The 18,881-nt window shown below is 37.3% G+C and overlaps 2 protein-coding genes across 2 annotated transcripts; both read right to left on the reverse strand.

Moving 5' to 3' along the window:
* Positions 1 to 1,223: 1,223 nt before the first annotated feature.
* On the reverse strand, positions 1,224 to 8,851 carry gabrr2b (gamma-aminobutyric acid type A receptor subunit rho2b). The gene is made up of 9 exons (XM_065268835.1): positions 8,630 to 8,851; positions 7,577 to 7,683; positions 6,335 to 6,402; positions 4,364 to 4,587; positions 4,201 to 4,283; positions 2,424 to 2,564; positions 1,984 to 2,136; positions 1,693 to 1,889; positions 1,224 to 1,576 (listed from the first exon to the last, which is right to left on the reverse strand). The coding sequence occupies exons 1-9, from the start codon at positions 8,788 to 8,790 to the stop codon at positions 1,268 to 1,270; spliced, it is 1,443 nt and encodes a 480-aa protein (XP_065124907.1). The 5' UTR covers positions 8,791 to 8,851; the 3' UTR covers positions 1,224 to 1,267.
* Positions 8,852 to 9,526: 675 nt separating this feature from the next.
* Positions 9,527 to 18,871, reverse strand: ube2j1 (ubiquitin-conjugating enzyme E2, J1). Its single transcript, XM_065268838.1, has 8 exons — positions 18,677 to 18,871; positions 17,346 to 17,419; positions 16,715 to 16,846; positions 16,233 to 16,317; positions 15,554 to 15,659; positions 12,795 to 12,924; positions 10,900 to 11,019; positions 9,527 to 10,660 (listed from the first exon to the last, which is right to left on the reverse strand). The coding sequence occupies exons 1-8, from the start codon at positions 18,705 to 18,707 to the stop codon at positions 10,391 to 10,393; spliced, it is 948 nt and encodes a 315-aa protein (XP_065124910.1). The 5' UTR covers positions 18,708 to 18,871; the 3' UTR covers positions 9,527 to 10,390.
* Between the last annotated feature and the right edge of the window lie 10 nt (positions 18,872 to 18,881).

Raw genomic sequence — 18,881 nt, forward strand, 5'->3', positions numbered from 1 at the left:
TGAGAGAGTTATTTGCTTATACCCATCATTAAGTCTTTCCTGTGTGCCTCCTGTGTAATGAGAAGCCTTTATAGGCCATCAATTAGGACTAAAGCAACTGATATCAATTCGTACTGATAGGGGGCAGGGTTTCTCTCTTGATACTGACAGATTTCAGGTGATCTCCTGGGTTTCTATGCCATTTTGCACCTTGTTCTCTTCATGTGTTCAATACTTATTCCCTGTGTCATTTCATTTTATTTATTATGACTCAACTTGTATACTTAAATGTTCTGATTTTTTTGTATGAATTCAATACTTGGTTTGATGGCTACATGTGGTGGAAATGTTGTGTCAATAGCCCACTTAGAAATCCTGTTACTGATAAAAATGCTAATGTGTCAAATACTTATTTTCCCAGGTGTATTAGCTGGTTTATTAAAACATGATTTTAGCATCAAGAAGATTTTGCATTAATTGGTGCTTTTTTCTTTTGTTCTCATTTCTGTGATAAGCAAAATATATTCTAGTCATCTACATTAACCAAGAGACACAGTATATTGCTTAGGTATTGTCAACCCCGGTAAGTCATTCAGGGGGAAGAAAAATATTTTACAATTAGACTGAAATATAAGGAGCTTTCATGGTGTTCATTTACAAAACACAAATCCAGTCCTGTTTACCCCTCTTCTTAACCCAAATAAAGATTATGATCATGTGACTAAAGCTAAACCGTTCACTGACCTCTACTGTAACAACATCTGCTGCACACTAAACGTCCCTCTGCGTGTTTGTCTCTTTAATTCTCTGTTGTTTTTATTTTTTTTAAACATATTTATATTGGTGTTATTTTACGAGTTGGCTAATTCGTACGAAGTGAATCTTAAAAAAGTACAATTATCCTAAAAAAGAAACAATAATGAACCCCAAACATCATAGGGGCCACCGCGTAAAATATGTACAAATTGCCATGAGATAAATGGCAGCTAAATTGGTAAATAGGTAAATTGTGTGTTCTTTAAACTCAGTGGTAGAGCATTGGTAGCGGCGTAGCGCAAAAGGTTGTGGGTTCAATCCCAAGAAACACACAATGATAAACGCATCTGCCAAATGCATAAATGTAAATTAAAAGGCAACCACCATTATATTTTTATGATACTCAATTATTTGTATTATTTCATCTGTGCACCATAAGCACACATCACATCCTTTGAGTATAATTGTTTATTTATAAATAGCTTTCATGTATATCTAAAAACATTTTTAATACGACAAACACAAAGGCACATCAGCAGTACACAGACCAGTAAATGAGATTGAAGAATATAAAAGCTCCTGGAAAGATCATTCGCGAGTAAGCGTCGATAACATGAGTGTTTTGGATAATACTGAGACCACGGAGGGATTTCTTCTTGGCTCCTGCGCCTTCACTTTCCAAAGACAGATGAACAACCATGCGGCCCTGTTTCTCCGTCTCATCCTCACAGGAGACGGCAGTCTGGGTAAATCCTGCCAGACCGTTACTATTAGGTTTACCGTTGGCTCCATCTAACCTGATAGATTTTGTGTGGGGCGCATCAGATGTGCAGGAGACACGCTGTAAACACACATATACATTAACGCCACTTCTAAGCTTTTAAAAGTATAATGTGTACTTTCATGCAGCTGCTTTTAACATTCATAGTAAATCCTCGGTAAATCTGATGTACTTGCCTTCTCTCTTAACTTGCGATCTTTCCCATCAATCACCGTGGTTAAATAGTTCACAGCCGCATACTCGAGAACCGACAGAAACACAAAGACAAAGCTGACCCACAAGTAAATGTCTACAGCTTTGATGTAAGACACTCGGGGCATTGAGGCGTTTACTCCGGTGATGATGGTAGACATGGTGAGCACCGTGGTAATACCTGCAGAAGAGGTACTGCTGTCAGGCCTTTATAGACGCCACATAAGAAATAAAACAGCATAACTGTTCATTTAAAATAAAATCCAGAAATTCACCTAAAGAGACCCTGGCAGGAACGGCTCGCCGGTCGATCCAGAAAGACACCCATGATAACATGACCATTAGCGTGGCTGGAAAATACGTCTGTAGCAGGAAGAAGAAGATATGACGCCGGAGAGTAAAGTTGATGTAGAGACGATTGTACCAACCTGCAGGAGACATGAAAAACATGAAAACATGTGATAAAACGAAAGGATCTTTAAAATATATATGTCAATATAAACATGTGCAGTAAGCTAAATAAAGCAACTAGAATACAATGCTGCTCTTTACATGAGGCACTTCATTCCATATGTACAATTAAAAAGCTTTTATTACACTGCTCATATCAGTAAAATCCCAAAGGTAAACGTTCATGTAAACATATTTTTGCAAGACACTTTAAGCCTTTTCATGGTCATAATGAGAGCTGTCTTTCTGATCTTTTGACCTGTACCTGTGCTGCTGTAGAAGGCCAGTCTGGAGGTGGTGTGAAACTTCTGAATGAGGAACTGAGAGAGCGAGATCTTGTCATCTATACTCAGTGATTCATCTCCACTCTTCCAGTAGAGCATCAGGTCTTCATCAGTGTAGGCGTCTGAACACACAGAACACGAACAAATGTTGGCAAACAGTCCCGTGTGATATTTGGCATTAGTAGAAGGGTGCAGGAGAACCTTGGACAACATGTGCAGATAAAGTGTGTAGAAAAAGTGTGCGGAAAAAATATACAAAAGAAGTGTGCAGGAAAAGCGTGCAGAAGAGCAAGCAGGAGATGTGTGCATGAGGAATGTGCTGGAGAAGTGTGAAGAAGAAGCGTGCAGAACAGCAAGCAGGAGAAGCGTCTAGAAGAAGTGTGCAAGAAAAGTGGGCAGGAGAAGCGTGCAGAAGAGCAAACAGGAGATGTGTGCATGAGGAATGTGCTGGAGAAGTGTAAAGAAGAAGCGTGCAGTACAGCAAGCAGGAGAAGCGTCTAGAAGAAGTGTGCAAGAAAAGTGGGCAGGAGAAGCGTGCAGAAGAGCAAACAGGAGATGTGTGCATGAGGAATGTGCTGGAGAAGTGTAAAGAAGAAGCGTGCAGTAAAGCAAGCAGGAGAAGCGTGCAGAAGAAGTATGCAGGGCAAACATGCAGAAGAAGTATGCAGGACAAGCATGCAAGAGAGGCATGCAGAAGATGTATGCAGGACAAGCATGCAAGAGAAGTATGCAGAAGAAGTATTCAGGAAAGCATGCAGGAGAAGCGTGCTGAAGAAGTGTGCAAGATAAGTGGGCAGGAGAAGCATGCAGAAGAGCGAGCAGGAGATGTGTGCATGGGGAATGTGCTGGAGAAGTGTAAGAAGAAGCGTGCAGTATAACAAGCAGGAGAAGCGTGCAGAAGAAGTATGCAGGACAAGCATGCAAAATAAGCATGAAGAAGAAGAAGTATGCAGGATAAGCAAGCAAGAAAAACATGCAGAAGAAGTATGCAGGACAAACATGCAAGAGAGACATGCAGAAGAAGCATGCAGGATAAGCATTCAAGAAAAGCATGCAGAAGAAGTATGCAGGAAAAACATGCAAAAGAGACATGCAGAAGAAGTAGGCAGGACAAGCATTCCAGAGAAGTATGCAGAAGAAGTATACAGGACAAACATGCAAGAGAGACAGACCGAAGAAGTATGCAGAACAAGCATGCCAGAGAAGTATGCAGGACAAGCATGCAAGAGAGGCATGCAGAAGAAGTATGCAGGACAAGCATGCAAGAGAGGCATGCAGAAGAAGTATGCAAGAAAGCATGCAGTAGAAGCGTGCAGAAGAAGTGTGCAAGATAAGTGGGCAGGAGAAGCATGCAGAAGAGCAAGCAGGAGATGTGTGCATGAGGAATGTGCTGGAGAACTGTAAAGAAGAAGCGTGCAGTATAACAAGCAGGAGAAGCGTGCAGAAGAAGTATACAGGAAAACATGCAGGAGAAGCCTCCAGAAGAAATGTGCAAGAGAAGTGTTTAGAAGAAGTGTGCAGAAGAGCAAACAGGAGAAGTGTGCATGATGAATGGGATGGAGAAGTGTGAAGGAGAAGCATGCAGAAGAAATGTGCAAGAGAAGTGGGCAGGAAAAGCGTGCAGAAAAGCAAGCATGAGAAGTGTGCAGGAGAGCAAGCAGGAAAAGTGTACAGAAGAGTATGCAGGAAAAGTGTACAGAAGAGTATGCAGGACAAGCATGCAAGAGAAGCGTGCAAAAATACGCATGCATCACTCACAGCTCTCCAGCTCTAGCGTGCATGTCTGTGTGTCCAGTGGGAATCGGCTGAAATCCATATTACATGCTGATGTTACAGTCACCCTGAAGCACAGAAGAACACATTCAAATATTATTGTTATGTTACATCTATGACTCGTCTAATTCAGCCGGCTTCATCTAACCTCAGACTGTAGAGAACTTTGCCATCAGGATAAACTCTGATCATGATATTCTCTGTGGTGGTGTCGTGGATGAAGGATCGTTTGGAGTGGACAAAGAACACATCAGGCACCCAGATCTTCTTCACCAAGCGTCCATCAAAGGTCATGCTTTTATTGGTTTTACTGGGAAAAGACAGACGCTCGTCCTTCCAGTAGTGTCTCAGGTAGAGAGTCATGGTGAAGTCCTGTATGAAAAGCAAAACATGCACTGCCTGGTGAAGTGGGATTTCTTTATTATCACTTTATAACGCAGTTTAAAATAAACCCAAAAAAGAGTGACACTGCAGAGGAAACGTTTGGGTATGTCTTGTACAAACTCCTAATTGGTTGCAAGTTATTTGGCGTAAACTGATTGGCCATTAACACATTGGCCTACTGGGCATTTGCCCAAATAATGTTTTTAATGCCAATATCAGCAACTTTTGTGTGTGTTTTTCACATCACCACGTCTTTTCTGAAAACAATGAGTTTATTACTCACTGTTCATGTGAGCTCAACACAATGGAAAAATGATAAACTGCTCATTAAAAAAATAATTGTTGTAGTTGTTATGGCATTTATGTGCCCTTGATTATATATTACCATCTGTTGGCATTACTGAGGCTGTCAGTGGGTTTCTTCATGCCAGATGGAGCAGGCAATCTGATTGGCTGATTCCCTGCCAGTGTCCCTGGATTAGCATTTTACATAACACCAAATCTACACACACGCACTCCTAAACAGGAGTGCGCTGATATGATAAACAAAAGCATGACCAGATCTCATTTGTGTTTAGAAGAAAAGTTCATCACAAATATTGAGATCTGCGTGCTTAATTTAACTTAATTTTTATGCAAATAATGTCACAGTACAAAACTCTAAATGTTTTTTTTTTGCTAACTTTGAGGTGACATGGATATTTTATAGTCCCACTTTGCATTAGGTGTCATTAAACACAACTTACATTTACCGTATTTGAAAGCAATTACACTCCTGGACAGAATCAATATGTGCACAATGAATACAATTTGTCAAATGTTTGCACAGTATTTAAAGTGATAGTTTGGCCAAAAATGATATTAAACCCATGATTTACTCACCCCCAAGCTGTCCGAGTTGCATATGTCCATCGTTTTTCAGACAAACACATTTCGGATATTTTATAAAATGTTTTAGATCTTTCAGTTGATTTAATGTAATGTTACGGGGTCCACCCATAGTCCACAACCTTCAAGTCCAAAAAAATGCGTCCATCCTTCACAAATTAAATCCAAACGGCTCCAGGATGATAAACAAAGGTCTTCTGAGGGTAATCCGCGCTGTGTTGTTGTAGAAATATCCATATTTAAAACTTTATTAACGAAAATAAATACCTTCCGGTAGCGCCGCCATCTTAGTCGCGTCCGCATTCAGGAGAGAGTATTAGCGTAGTGTACGCACTTTTCTTAGTGACGTATGACAAATTGGGAGGGCGGGGGCACAGAGCAGCAGCAGAGTAGCCTCCGTAGGCTGCGTAAGATCTCATCCTGAATGCGGACGCGACTAAGATGGCGGCGCTACCGGAAGGTAGTTATTTATGTTAATAATGTTTTAAATATGGATATTTCTACAACAACACTGCACGGATTACCCTCAGAAGACCTTTGTTTATCATCCTGGAGCCGTTTGGATTTAATTTGTGAAGGATGGACGCACTTTTTTTGGACTTGAAGGTCGTGGACTATGGGTGGACCCCGTAACATTACATTTAATCAACTGAAAGATCTAAAACATTTTCTAAAATATCCGAAAATGTGTTTGTCTGAAAAACGATGGACATATGCAACTCGAACAGCTTGGGGGTGAGTAAATCATGGGTTTAATATAATTTTTGGCCAAACTATCCCTTTAAAGATACCCAATATAAAGTGGGACTACTAAAAATCAATAGTCAAGTAATGACACATATTATACCATATCCACTTCTGAGATACTGTCCAAACTCTCCACCTGCACATCTACACCCACTGGCACTGCTGGACCTGAAAAAAATGTGTTTAAGTTAAAGGCGGGGTGCATGATCTCTGAAAGCCAGTGTTGACATTTAAAATCACCTAAACAAACACGCCCCTACCCCAATAGAATCTGGACCTTCTTTTGATAGACCCGCCCCACACATACGCAGCTCAGGCAACAATGTCGGTTAGTAGACACGCACCTTACTGCTGATTGGCTACAAGTGTGTTTTGGTACTTTGGTAAGTGTTTTTCAAAAATCATGCACCCCACCTTTAAGAATAAGTTATTAAATGGTGGATATTCATTCTATTATATCATTAATTTAAATAGGCAGTGGCTTGCCATTTACACCTTTCTTAGGGATATGATATTTACAGTAAGTGAAAATAAGTTTAATTTAATCATAAAATTAGATTTGCAATAAGTGTAAATCATAATTAGATTCTTCCTTTAGTATATATTATGCATTTGCACTGCAGTATTTAATAAGCCCTCCCTACACTGACCCCTAACCCTACCCAACAAATACTTTTATTCTTAATAAACACTCGTTTATTACCTTGTATAAATTTGTTTTGTTGGACAGATGAGAGAGATTTATTTGAAAATAAATTAATTTAATTTTAATTTAATTTATTTTCACATAAAATACATTTCATGTCCTTCTATTGTAGTGTTCTTCAACCCCGGTCCCCGAGGACCCCCTTCCAGAATGTTTTAGATGTCTCCTTAATTAACACACCTGATTTAACTCATCTAGATTGTTAGGGAGACATTCTGGAAGGAGGCTGATGAGTTGGTTCAGGTGTTTTAAAGAAGGAGACATCTACTTTCTGGAAGGGGTCCTCGAGGACCAGGGTTGAAGAACACTGATTTAAAGGAAAAACTCGCGTTTCATCTACACCAGGGGTCCCCAACCTTTTTGTAAGCAAGGGCTACCATAATGAATAAAACAATCTTGAGTGCTACTTTTTTGATATAGTCTACTTAAAACTTTTTAGTAATTTTACTTGCATGTTTTTATCATTGTTTAAAATGTTAACGTTAATAAAAGAAGGCAAGCTAATATAAAATATATGTAATAAATAAATACAATTAATAGAATGTGCTTTGGCCCGCAATTCACAGACTCGGTGCGGGCAACCTGGTGCCCGTGATTTGCAGCCTGTTGGAGACCACTGATGAGGTTTGTTTTTACCTGCAAATGCTGGTCTCATGGTGAAATCATGATCATTGACACGCAGAAGATGGTCTGACTTTATCTGATGTGTCTTGGTTTCATCCAACATCTTTTTGAAAAGTGGACTGCAAAACAGACATTTCAGCTTTCACATTTCATAGAGATGATAATCAGTGAATAAACACAATCACTCAATCATGAAACTAAAGGTGTTAACCTCAGACTCAAAGTGTAAACATTGTGCCATTTACTTCTGACACTTTTTTTATCTTCATGCTGTAACATTCTGATATAACATGTCCTCTTAAATACTGTCTGAATATTATGCACATATTGTAGCATACATGCATACAAAATATAATTTTTACAAATAAAAAAGGCACTCTGTTTATGACTTAGGCAAAAATAAATCATAATTTTCATTCGTCCTCAACTAATAGCATTTTAAAATGTATGAATTCATTCCCTTAAAAGTTAAGGATTAAATGTAAAAAGTTAAACTTTGGTAACACTACAATTGGGTGCACTTTATAATAAGGGTCCATGAATCATAAACAATACTTATTAATCTTAGTTAATGTTCATTTCAGCATCTACTAATACATTATTCAAATCAAAAGTTGCAATTGTTAACATTAGTTAAAGCACAATGAACTAACATGAACAATTGTATTGTCATTAACTAACATTAAGAAAAAAGAATAAATGCTGATAAACTATATTGCGCATTGTTAATTAATGTTAGCCGAAATGTATGCATTTGACATTTTGCATCTTTAAAAATTTTTATATAAACGTGTTCCTGGGTTCGACCCTTTGCGCAATGCGAATGTTACCATTTTTTTTTACTTGCAATAAAGCTCTGGTAATGAAAAGTTACAGCCCATGACATAACTGACTTAATAACCCCAATCTCCCGTTTAATTAGGCTCATTCGCATATTAACCAGTCAACCAGCCTATTAACATTTTATCTGAAGTGGTAATAATAACTTGTTAAAGTTTTACAAGATTTATCTAATAGTTTTGACCATATATTTTCGCAGTAAAACTTCAAACAGGTTACACTTACGTCCCGTGTTTGTGATCCTGGACTGAAGTGGTCCTGATGCTGCGGCTCATCGCACCGCAGTCACCGAACAGACACGCGCCAAACACAAGCAGCAGCGCGAGTCTCAAGTCACACATCGCGTCAAACACCGCACTTTCAGTCGCGTCGCACCATCTTCCCATCCGTGTTCATGTCCTATAATGTTAAGAGATGAACGACTAGATATTTGAGGATAGAGCGAGAGATGAACGCGCGCGCTGATTGGTCGCACATCAGACGCTCAGCTAAAGGTCGCGACGCAACGGTCATCTGACACATGTGTATTTATTTTTCACTCTTTTTATTAAGATACAAACAGAAAATACAGGAAATATGTACACAACATTAAAAACAAAACAATTTTCAGCACTAAATGTCTTCTTCGGGCATTCAGTCAGTATTTAGTGTGACCTCTCTTGGCACGAAACACATCTTGAGCTTTTTTGAGAGGACTGAAGTCCTGAAGTCATTTGATTAGAATAAGATATTAGGATTTAATTGTATTTAGGTTTAAGAGATCCTGAGTTTTCTGCTATTGCTCAAGTTTACCCTAAATACTTGACAGTTCAGCTTATACATATTGTGTTTTTAATACTACATACACATTTCCTGTATTTTCTGGTTGTATTCTAATATAGAGACTGAGAAATAATTATATATGATCACTATAATATTGCAAAAACAACAAATCTAATGGTAGCATGGTGGCCTAAGACTTTTGCACAGTACTATATATATATCTATCTATATCTACATATATATAATATAGGAAGTGCTTATATAAGTTACAAGGTTTCACTATTCTGAAATAATACCTGTTAAAAGAAAGATATTTTTCATCCAGTTGTAATTTAATAAGCGAGTCAGAAGAGAAAAGAGTTATGTATACATCAATTTATTACATTATATGTCCACTTACACATTATGAAAAGTATTGCCTTATAGTTTCATAGTGGCCTATGTTTAAATATGGGTAACAGGTGTTAAGTTTACAACATTAACAGTTCAGTTAGGTCGCTGGGCTTAAACCTCCAGAGTTTCAAGATTTGTGTGTAAAATATAAAAACATTTTGGTGTCAAACTGAATAACCAAGTGATGAGAAAATTGCGCTTCAGTATTGTGCATTATTGACCGTTTAAAAACAAAATCTTACAACCATACGTCTACATGATTGTAATGTCTGTAAATGTTTCATTCTGAAACACTGAGCACCACCTACGTCTTCAGGTTTCAGTTAGTTGCTCTGTTACTATAACTATGCTTTCTAAAAAGCAATATTAGAAAGTGGAAATAGTAGTCTCATATACTAATATACTTCACAAAATATACACAATTAAAACATTTCTTGCAATGTCACATTATTTTCATGACAAATAAGAATAAAAAAATGTCATTACTGTAATGTGTCTTGATGTTTATTTTAAGTTTAATAATTAAAATCCTTATAAATTAAAGGAAATACAACAAATGCTATCATAAATGCTCAATATCATACTTAACTGTCATGAAAATAATTTCACAAAGCAAAAATTCTGAATGGTCCTTCAATCATGCTTCATTTTCTTAAAGCAAAGCATAATAGCATTTTTTTGGGTTGACCTAAACATGTCTGTGGCAAGCATGTCCCCTTTTTTAAAAGATGCAGAGGGGAGTTAAGCGGAGATGAATGCGGGACAGACAGTCAGATGTCCCGGCTGAGAGGAGGACGTAAGATCTGGAAAGCATTGGAGCAGGTTTACAGTTCACAGCTCGTAATCAAACTTATACTCGTGGGCCAGGTAGATTCGGCGGAAGATGAGCGCAGCTAAAGCGAGCGTGAGGAGGACGATCAGGACGGCTGAGCCCGTGTGACTGGTGTCCTGTGGAGGATGCTGGACTACGGGTGATGCTGTAAAGGTGGGATATCTCAAGGGCTGGGGTTGGTTCTGCGTGCGTCGCTGCCGTGGACTCGGTGCTGTTGAAGAAGATGGACCTTCACTTGGGGTTTGAGGTGCCACAGAGGCCGATTCAGACTAAACGTGAAAAAAAAGAGAGAGTAATGTTTAACAGGGAGCAACTTAGGAGTCAGATTATGCGATTTTTATGCTTAGGATTGTTAAAAGCTGTGCATATAGAAGATCCATAAAGTCTTAAACCCAAAAAGATATGATTTCTAAAAGACCCCTGATGTACGAAATGTGGAATCTATCAATCTACATGTCTGTCATGGTGTCGTTCTCGACCAGAGACCTTATTGTGTTTGTTTAGGTACCTGCTCAGCTGATGATGAGTCCTCCGGCTCTCTGTCGTCCTTGGTCGAACTGCTTGTGTCGTGCAGGTCAGTTTTGCTGGAACCTGCTGCTGTACTTCCACTGCTTGAGCTGGATTCAGCCTAATTATACACAAACATACGCAAGACGTGTCACACAACTGTACGGCAATTGGACTAAATACTGCACTTTTAAGGGGAATATATAAAAGACACAATTTCTTTGCAGATACAGATATCTGATTAGTTAGAAAGACATCTATAATGTTGCATTTTGCTCCTTGTTGTCCGAAACTGGGAAAATTTGTTTTTATTTGCAGATACCGTATACAGTTTATAGACTGATATACTAATGCATCCATAATATGAAGCAATATTGCTGCATTAATATGTGAAGAGGATTGCACGAGAAGCGGAAAATGTTGTGGTTTAACAGACTTACTTATAAAAAGTAAACAGTGGTGTGAAAAAGTGTTGGCCCCTTCCTGATTTTTTATGTTTGTCACACTTTAAAGGCGGGGTGTATGATTTTGAAAAAAAAAAAAGTTGGAAAAGGGAGTTGGGCTGACACACTTATAGCCAATCAGCAGTAAGGGGCGTGTCTATCAACTGACATTGCTACCTGGGTTGTGTATGTGTGGGGCGGGTCTATCAAAAGAAGGTCCAGATCCTATTAGGGTAGGGGCGTGTTTGTTTAGGTGATTTTAAATGTCAACATTGGCTTTTAGAGATCATGCACCCCGCCTTTAATGTTTTAGATCATGAAACAAATTTAAATATTAATCAACGATAACACAAGTGAACACAATATGCAGCTGTCAAATTAAGGTTTTTATTATGAAGGGAAAACAAAATCCAAACCCATATGGCCCTGTGTGACCGCATTTCTTTTTCTTCTCCATTTTCATTAATAAATAAATAAATACAGTCCACTAAACAAGACCATAACTCTAAAACGAAATAAACAAAACCATAAGTTGGGCATAAACTTTAAAAACAAACGCAATAGATAAAAGAGTAAAAAGCTAACATATGGAAACAGTAGGCCTATGAACGCTGTAAAAACTTGTATCTTGTTATAAGCACATTTGGTACTATTACTATTTTCTATTCTTTGTAAGTCGCTTTGGACAAAAGCATCTGCTAAATGCCTAAATGTCAAATACAGCTACAACCTAAATGGATACTCGTGATTGTTTTAGGGGTGGGGCCATGCTCCAGTGCGTCATCGAGCCACCGTTTTAGCCCCGCCCAAATAATCCTGAACACAAAAATGTGGAAAAACTGTTTAACGGTCTACCTCCAGAATTCCGTACTATATACTAGTTCACAGTCTGTGTAACGTGTTTCAGCAATACATTTCTAATAATGTGTTTATAAACAAATCTCTAAAACGACTTTACAAGGAGTATTAATATTAAAGTCCATTTTCTTAAAAAACAAATCCAGATAATTTACTCACCACCATATCATTCAAAATGTTGATGTCTTTCTTTGTTCAGTCGACAAGAAATTATGTTTTTTGAGCAAAACATTCCAGGATTTTTCTCATTTTAATGAACTTTAATGGACCCCAACACTTAACAGTTTTAATGCAGTTTAAAATTACAGTTTCAAAGGACTCTAAACGATCCCAAACTAGGCATAAGGGTCTTATCTAGCGAAACGATTGTCATTTTTGACAAGAAAAATAAAAAATATGCAACTTTTAAACCACAACTTCTCATCTTCCTCTGTTCCTGTGACGCGCCAGATTTTGGACTAATCCTTCAATAAATAATGTCAAATAAAGTATTTCCTTGAACATCTTTCAGCACTGAAAAATGCAGTATTCACAAAACTGAAGAAAAAATGTGAGTGTATATATATGCAAGAATGAAAGTGTGTGTGAGTTTGACCTTAAAGCTGATCTGCTGCGCCAGTCTCTGTGCCTGAGCGTCAGCGGGTCGAGGGTCACTGTTAGGAGATAAAGCCTGAAGAGCAGAGCGCATTGAGCTGCCACAAACATCACAGCAGAAATCCTGAGACCTAAAACACAACACATACAGTACACATTAACACAAGCACATGCATACAAACTGAGTCCTTAAACCCATAATAACCATCACATAAGAAAAAACCTGATTACATCAATAAAATCGACACTGTCAGAATTAAAGGTACAAAAGCTGTTACTGGGATGAATGTACAGCTATGATGGAAATCTTTTATGCACAAAATCCTCATCATCTTGTTTAATAACATTTTTAAATAACATTAAAGGGACAATGTGTGTCTTTAATAATTAATAATGATCAGGAAACCTTTTATAAGAACAATAAAGGCACTTTAAATCTTATCATCTTATTTGGATTATTGTGTATTTTGATACGGTGTCTGGAGGTCTGTGTGAGTATATTAAGATGTTGATGAGCTGATGTTTAGATGGCAGGTTGATCATTGACCATGTAATATTTTTGTCTTCATAATGACACAGAATAACAAAATATGTCAATAAGAACGTGTTTGTTATTTAACGTAAGTAAATTAAAACAGTGGACATTATATGCTAGTTCATCTTTGGGCTATGTGTGAATTATAAACACAATCATTAGTGAATAATCAGAAAACTGCATGCAAACAGGAGTAAAGAGGTTAACTCCAGTCAGGTAAACATCTTACTGTTATTAAGTCCTTACTCTGATTATTGGACATAATAGCATTATTGGTGTACATGTAAGCATAGTCATTGTTAAGTCGGTAATGTTGAAAAAATAAATCACCCAGATGTGTTGTCACCACGTCACGTGTTTTCATGTGTTGGTATGTGTGATGGGGGTGGACATTTAATCAAGATGTGTTGATTAGAGATACAGTGCTGTGAAAAGTGACCTATCGCACATAAAGGACATAGCAGGCCCACACATGCCACAAGAATGGATCAGCTGGATTTAATATTCACTTACTACTCTCTGGGGTGGAACATCATTTTCACTGTACTGAGATTTAATATAGAGCACAACAGCATCTAAACTCCAAATCTTGAGGTAGTATGATAATACAGTCATGGTAATAGCACATGCATCCTCATAATGCGATTATAATGGGATTTTGGTAATATTATGATTGTACTTTACATCATATAAACACAATATTTTGATATAAATAATGCGATTAAGCTCACAATTGCAGCAAGCATAATCGTATTAAAACAGATGCCGTATGCCAAACACTTAAATCGCATCTATACCGCACTAACGGAAGTGCGCATGTGTTTTTCTCACTCACCTTAAGCTGACAATATTTATAAGAGATCAATGCAAAACACAACTTGATACAATTTAAAGTAATGCATAGGTTTCATTTTCCCCAGCACATCTGCAGTTTGCAGTAGATATGAAACTGAGAGACTGTGAACACAGATCTTCCTGTGCCAAACAATTCAAAGCACTTTACAGTGGAGTTTAGTTGGGTAAACCCTTTAACCGATCTGAAAGTCAAGTCATCTGTCTTGCCTTCTCCTGGGGGGGAGCACTGCTTCTGTAACACTTTAAATCTAAGATGGTTTTCTCTATTGAATTAGGGAATATAGAGCAGAGTAATTTATACCCAGAATGCTTCTGCTCCACAGGATCTAAGAAAGAATTAAGGTGACCCACAGGGTTACGTGTTGGGACCGTCCTACCACTTCTCTTGCTTTTCCTCTCTCTAGGGTGAACTGCTGTTGTTTCTACACCTAAATTCCGAGCTGTTATAAAATAGCATATTAAAGTTTTAGTCCTCACTCACCCACGAGAGCATTTTGACACATTTGCGAAACTAGTCCCTTGGCACAGTCTCTTAAAGGTGCAGTGTGTAACTTTTAGGAGGATCTCTGGACAGAAATGCAATATAATATACATAATTATATTATCAGTGGTGTATAAAGACCTTACATAATGAACCGTAATGGTTTTATTACCTTAGAATTAGCCGTTTTTATACACATACACCGAGGGTCCCCTTCCATGGAAGTCACCATTTTGTGCCGCCATGTTTCTACAGAAGCCCTTAGCAGACAAATTTTTTTGCTAAATTGACATGTTTGTCCTGTGGCGGCTACCGTAGCTTCTCTATGTTTTTCAAAAGCGAGGAGTGAGCCTTGGACAACCTCATCACTAGATGCCGCTAAAATTTACACACTGCACCTTTAAAAGGTGAAGAAAAAAACAACGTAATCCGTATGGATTACTTTTGCAAAGGATGGATGCATATTCTTTGGGCTTGAAGGACGCAGACCCTGTATTCATCCATTATAAGGATTGGAAAGATAGGACATTTAAAAAAATATCTGAACATGTGTTTGTATGAAAAAGGATGGCTTGAGGGTGGGTAAATCATGAGGTAATTTATAACAAAAAATATTGCGCCCTTGACTTTAGGCTGCAGTAATAGCAGGAGCATGTAGGCTGTCAATCATAGAAGTGGATGGGAGACTGAGCCAGGCCGAACGCTCTTAAAAGGGAAATTGTTTCAGGCTGTTTCAGTCAGAGGATAAAAATGATTTTAATTGATAACCAAAACACTTTAGTAGTAAAATAAGTACATCTCAGCGAACATAATAGTAAAAGTAATTTAAGAAAAACACATTGTGACCCCTTTAAACTCAAGTGTTAGAAAAGTGAGAGACATGCCTTACTTTTTAGCGAGGGCTTTCCTTTCTTCAGGAGTATAATCCAGAGATCCTATCGCTCCTTCACCTTTAGTTGGCATGAATCCAATGATCGCTATTAATGCTGTACGAACTGACAAAGAAAAACATAAAAACAGATTGGTAATTAAAGAATGCACGCTTCTCTGTGTCTCCTGTATTCAAAGAAATAGTTCACCAGAAAATAAAAAATCTCTCATTTATTAACCCACTGGAGTCATTTGGATTACTTTAGTGATGAATGGATGTGATTTTTGAGCTTTAAAAACGTTGAGCACCATTCAATGGCATAACAAAGCTATGAGAAGTGAGGATGTTATTTATTATAAGATGACTTTGTGTTCAGCTGAAGCTACATGGATGACATTCGGCTAAATAAAGTTTGGGACAAATTTTATTTTACTATAAACTACCACTTTTATTATTGTTTATATGTGGTACATACATAGTATAAAAAAACCCAACTGGGTCATATTTTATATTGGCTAGTCTTAACCCTAAAAGTTATCACACTAACTGACTCAACTCAGTGAACCGCAAATTTATGTTTTATTTTAAGAGCTGGTGACTTTCAGTCTGCGCCTTTCACTATTCAGAGTATTCACTATTATGTGTATTCAGAGATGTTTGCGTGTGTGTATGTGTTTGTGTGCTATATGATACACACTGCTCCATGATGGCTGCCAGGTCTCTGGATGGTGACCAGAAATGCTAAGACAGATCTTCTTCCCAACTTCAAACCTTCCATTGGGCTGAGGATAAGAAAACATTTTGCATTAATTCAAATCCAGTCAGACAGAATAAAGTGAAGGTTGACAAACAATGATTCAGGATGACTGTTATTGTATGCCAATATTTATAGTTTAAATGTTGGAAATATAAAAAATATCTTACAAAACCCTTCGTTCCACTTCAGAAACTTTTTATTCACACTTTAGTCTTGGATTAGTTTAATTACTTTTAAGACGGTTTTACAAACAAAGCTTAGATTAAGCCAGGAATAGGCCTTAGATAAAGTATTCTTTTATATAGCTTTTATAAATGTGATTTAAAATAAAAAATGACTGGTGTGCACCTTGAGACAAAACTATTTGTCTGAATTAGTTTTGGGGAAAGTTTAGGGTTGATTTAATCTGAAACATGACTTACAGTGAGCAGAATGATGCTGGGTGGTTTCATTGGGTATTCGGGGGGAAGCACAATCCGACCGTGATAGACTCCACCATCAAAGTCTGAATCTGGAGGTCCTCTAACAGAGAAGTGCCATTCAAACAGGTTATCCTGTTCAAAACAGATCACAGATATCACGAGTACAACACTGATCCCAAACCTGCTTGACTAAACATCAACATCACTGACACAATACACCCAAACAAGACTGAAAACTTACTGACAGAAAATAGAGACAAGCTCACCACAGATTAACAGTAAAAGAAATACCGGACGTAATACTGGAACCAGTTCAAGTTTAATGCAGATAATGCTTTAATAAAAATTTTGACATATACAAAATTTTAAAATGTATGGGTTCTATACAAAACAGATACAGTAAAATCATGCCATTGGTTAAGCTCATGTGTATGCAGTTTGTGGGGCTGGCCCAGCAAACAAAGCAATGCTTTGAATAAACCAGATATGTTTGATTACAGATTTCATCTTTCTAAAGTATGAGAAACCAATTGTTTTATATCATGTACTTCAAACAAATTCACATTTTTCTGATAAGGAAGTATTGATAAAATGAGCAATGAATAACACTTGAGATATGAGTGAAGGTCACCTCCAGTGGTTGAGCGTGATAATGTTCTGTGGGGTCCCGCAGTTCTGCAGCCTCTTTCATCAACCTCTTCACAGCTAAAAAATAAACAAACAAAACACAATGTGCCTTTAGAAATGAACACTTTTTACATTACATAGATGTTTTACATTTTATCATTTCAAATCACATTCCTATGAACCATCCAACTCCAGTCGAACCTCCTCTGCATACGTATGTTGTCTTTACAAATTTCATACATTGTGTGTGCTGTAAGCCTTCTCTGTAGTGTCTTTCAAAAAACAGAGCCTTAATGTTGTGTATGAATTACACTAAATTCATATAAGACAAGTAACACCAATATCGAAGTTTAAAAAGCTTGTGCAAAATATTGCGTGTCGTGCAATTTAAGAAACTTTATTAAAATTATTACTTAAGTGGAGCTTAAATAAGGAATAAATGACAATGGGCCATTAAATTTTTTTAAAATAATACGTTAAACTTGGCATAGTGGTGAACTGTAATGCGGTCGACAGACTTGGAACTACTTTATAGGTGTGTGTTTAATAAAAAATAATGCACACACCCTTAGAACCTTACATTTGTCAACCATTCAGCATTCAACAGCCATGTGGTAGAATGAAATGTAAACAATGATTTTAAAAAGTAAAAACAATTCAACTTTGTTGAACTGTTAATTATTCATAAACGTATTGGGCTTTTTAAAGTGTAATATTATTGGTTAGTATGAATGTGCAATCACAAAAACTTTTATTATGCTGGTGGCTATGAGTTCTGACAATTAACCAAGTCGTTTTTTTATGTTTTTATATAAAACATTCTAATATTGATTGTTGTATTGGTTAAATTATACAAAATTATAACGCTAGTTTAGCATAGAGAATAAAGGCAGAAACGCATTTCTTTCCTAGAAATGTGTGTGCTGTCAAAGGTTCGGGCCATAAATATATTATTATTTAGAGATAACATAATTGTTTCATGTTCCTGTCAATGATGTGAACTATGTAGATAGATGACGACACAACGACAGATTACTGCAAACCCTCATATCACTCAGCTACTGTAATCCAAATACTGATGATCTTTGGCTGTGCCCATAACATACAATAAAACAATTGACATGATGTACCAAACAAAAACAACATTACCAGACTATAACATTTAAGAAAAGTCGATGATGTGTCAACAGTGATAAGAATTAGAGTGTAGACATGTAATGTATTATTGCCATATGGTTAATGTGACTAAGGCAAACACAGTTACATCATAACACTTAAAGGCCGGTTTATATAATTGATGACATTAGTGCCGATGTATAAAGACTGCTGTCATACCTGGACTCTTCAGATTATATTTGCTCTCCATGACGCGTGATGTGTTTATGTTGTTTGGTAAGAATCGGCAGGTGTTTATCTACAGCTGTTATCCTGACGTGGCACTACTGAAGGTTTTCCCTTCTTTCGAGATAAATTTTCTCAAATGTCATATGAAAAATGAAAACAGGAAGTATCAACACATTTTGAATAGTAAAACTTTATT

Source organism: Paramisgurnus dabryanus, chromosome 12 (assembly GCF_030506205.2).
Source record: "Paramisgurnus dabryanus chromosome 12, PD_genome_1.1, whole genome shotgun sequence".
Taxonomy (NCBI): domain Eukaryota; kingdom Metazoa; phylum Chordata; class Actinopteri; order Cypriniformes; family Cobitidae; genus Paramisgurnus; species Paramisgurnus dabryanus.

Excerpts from the sequence above, each read along its gene's own strand:
- gabrr2b (XM_065268835.1), bottom strand. The coding sequence starts at position 8,790 with ATGGGAAGATGGTGCGACGCGACTGAAAGTGCGGTGTTTGACGCGATG. Across the intron at positions 4,284-4,363 it reads AAAGTTCTCTACAGTCTGAG|GGTGACTGTAACATCAGCAT; the intron begins GTTAGATGAAGC and ends TCTGTGCTTCAG. Across the intron at positions 1,890-1,983 it reads TCCTGCCAGGGTCTCTTTAG|GTATTACCACGGTGCTCACC; the intron begins GTGAATTTCTGG and ends CCTCTTCTGCAG.
- ube2j1 (XM_065268838.1), bottom strand. The coding sequence starts at position 18,707 with ATGGAGAGCAAATATAATCTGAAGAGTCCAG. Across the intron at positions 15,660-16,232 it reads CTGGCAGCCATCATGGAGCA|TTCGTACAGCATTAATAGCG; the intron begins GTGTGTATCATA and ends TTTCTTTGTCAG. Across the intron at positions 11,020-12,794 it reads CGCAGCAGATCAGCTTTAAG|GCTGAATCCAGCTCAAGCAG; the intron begins GTCAAACTCACA and ends GTGTATAATTAG.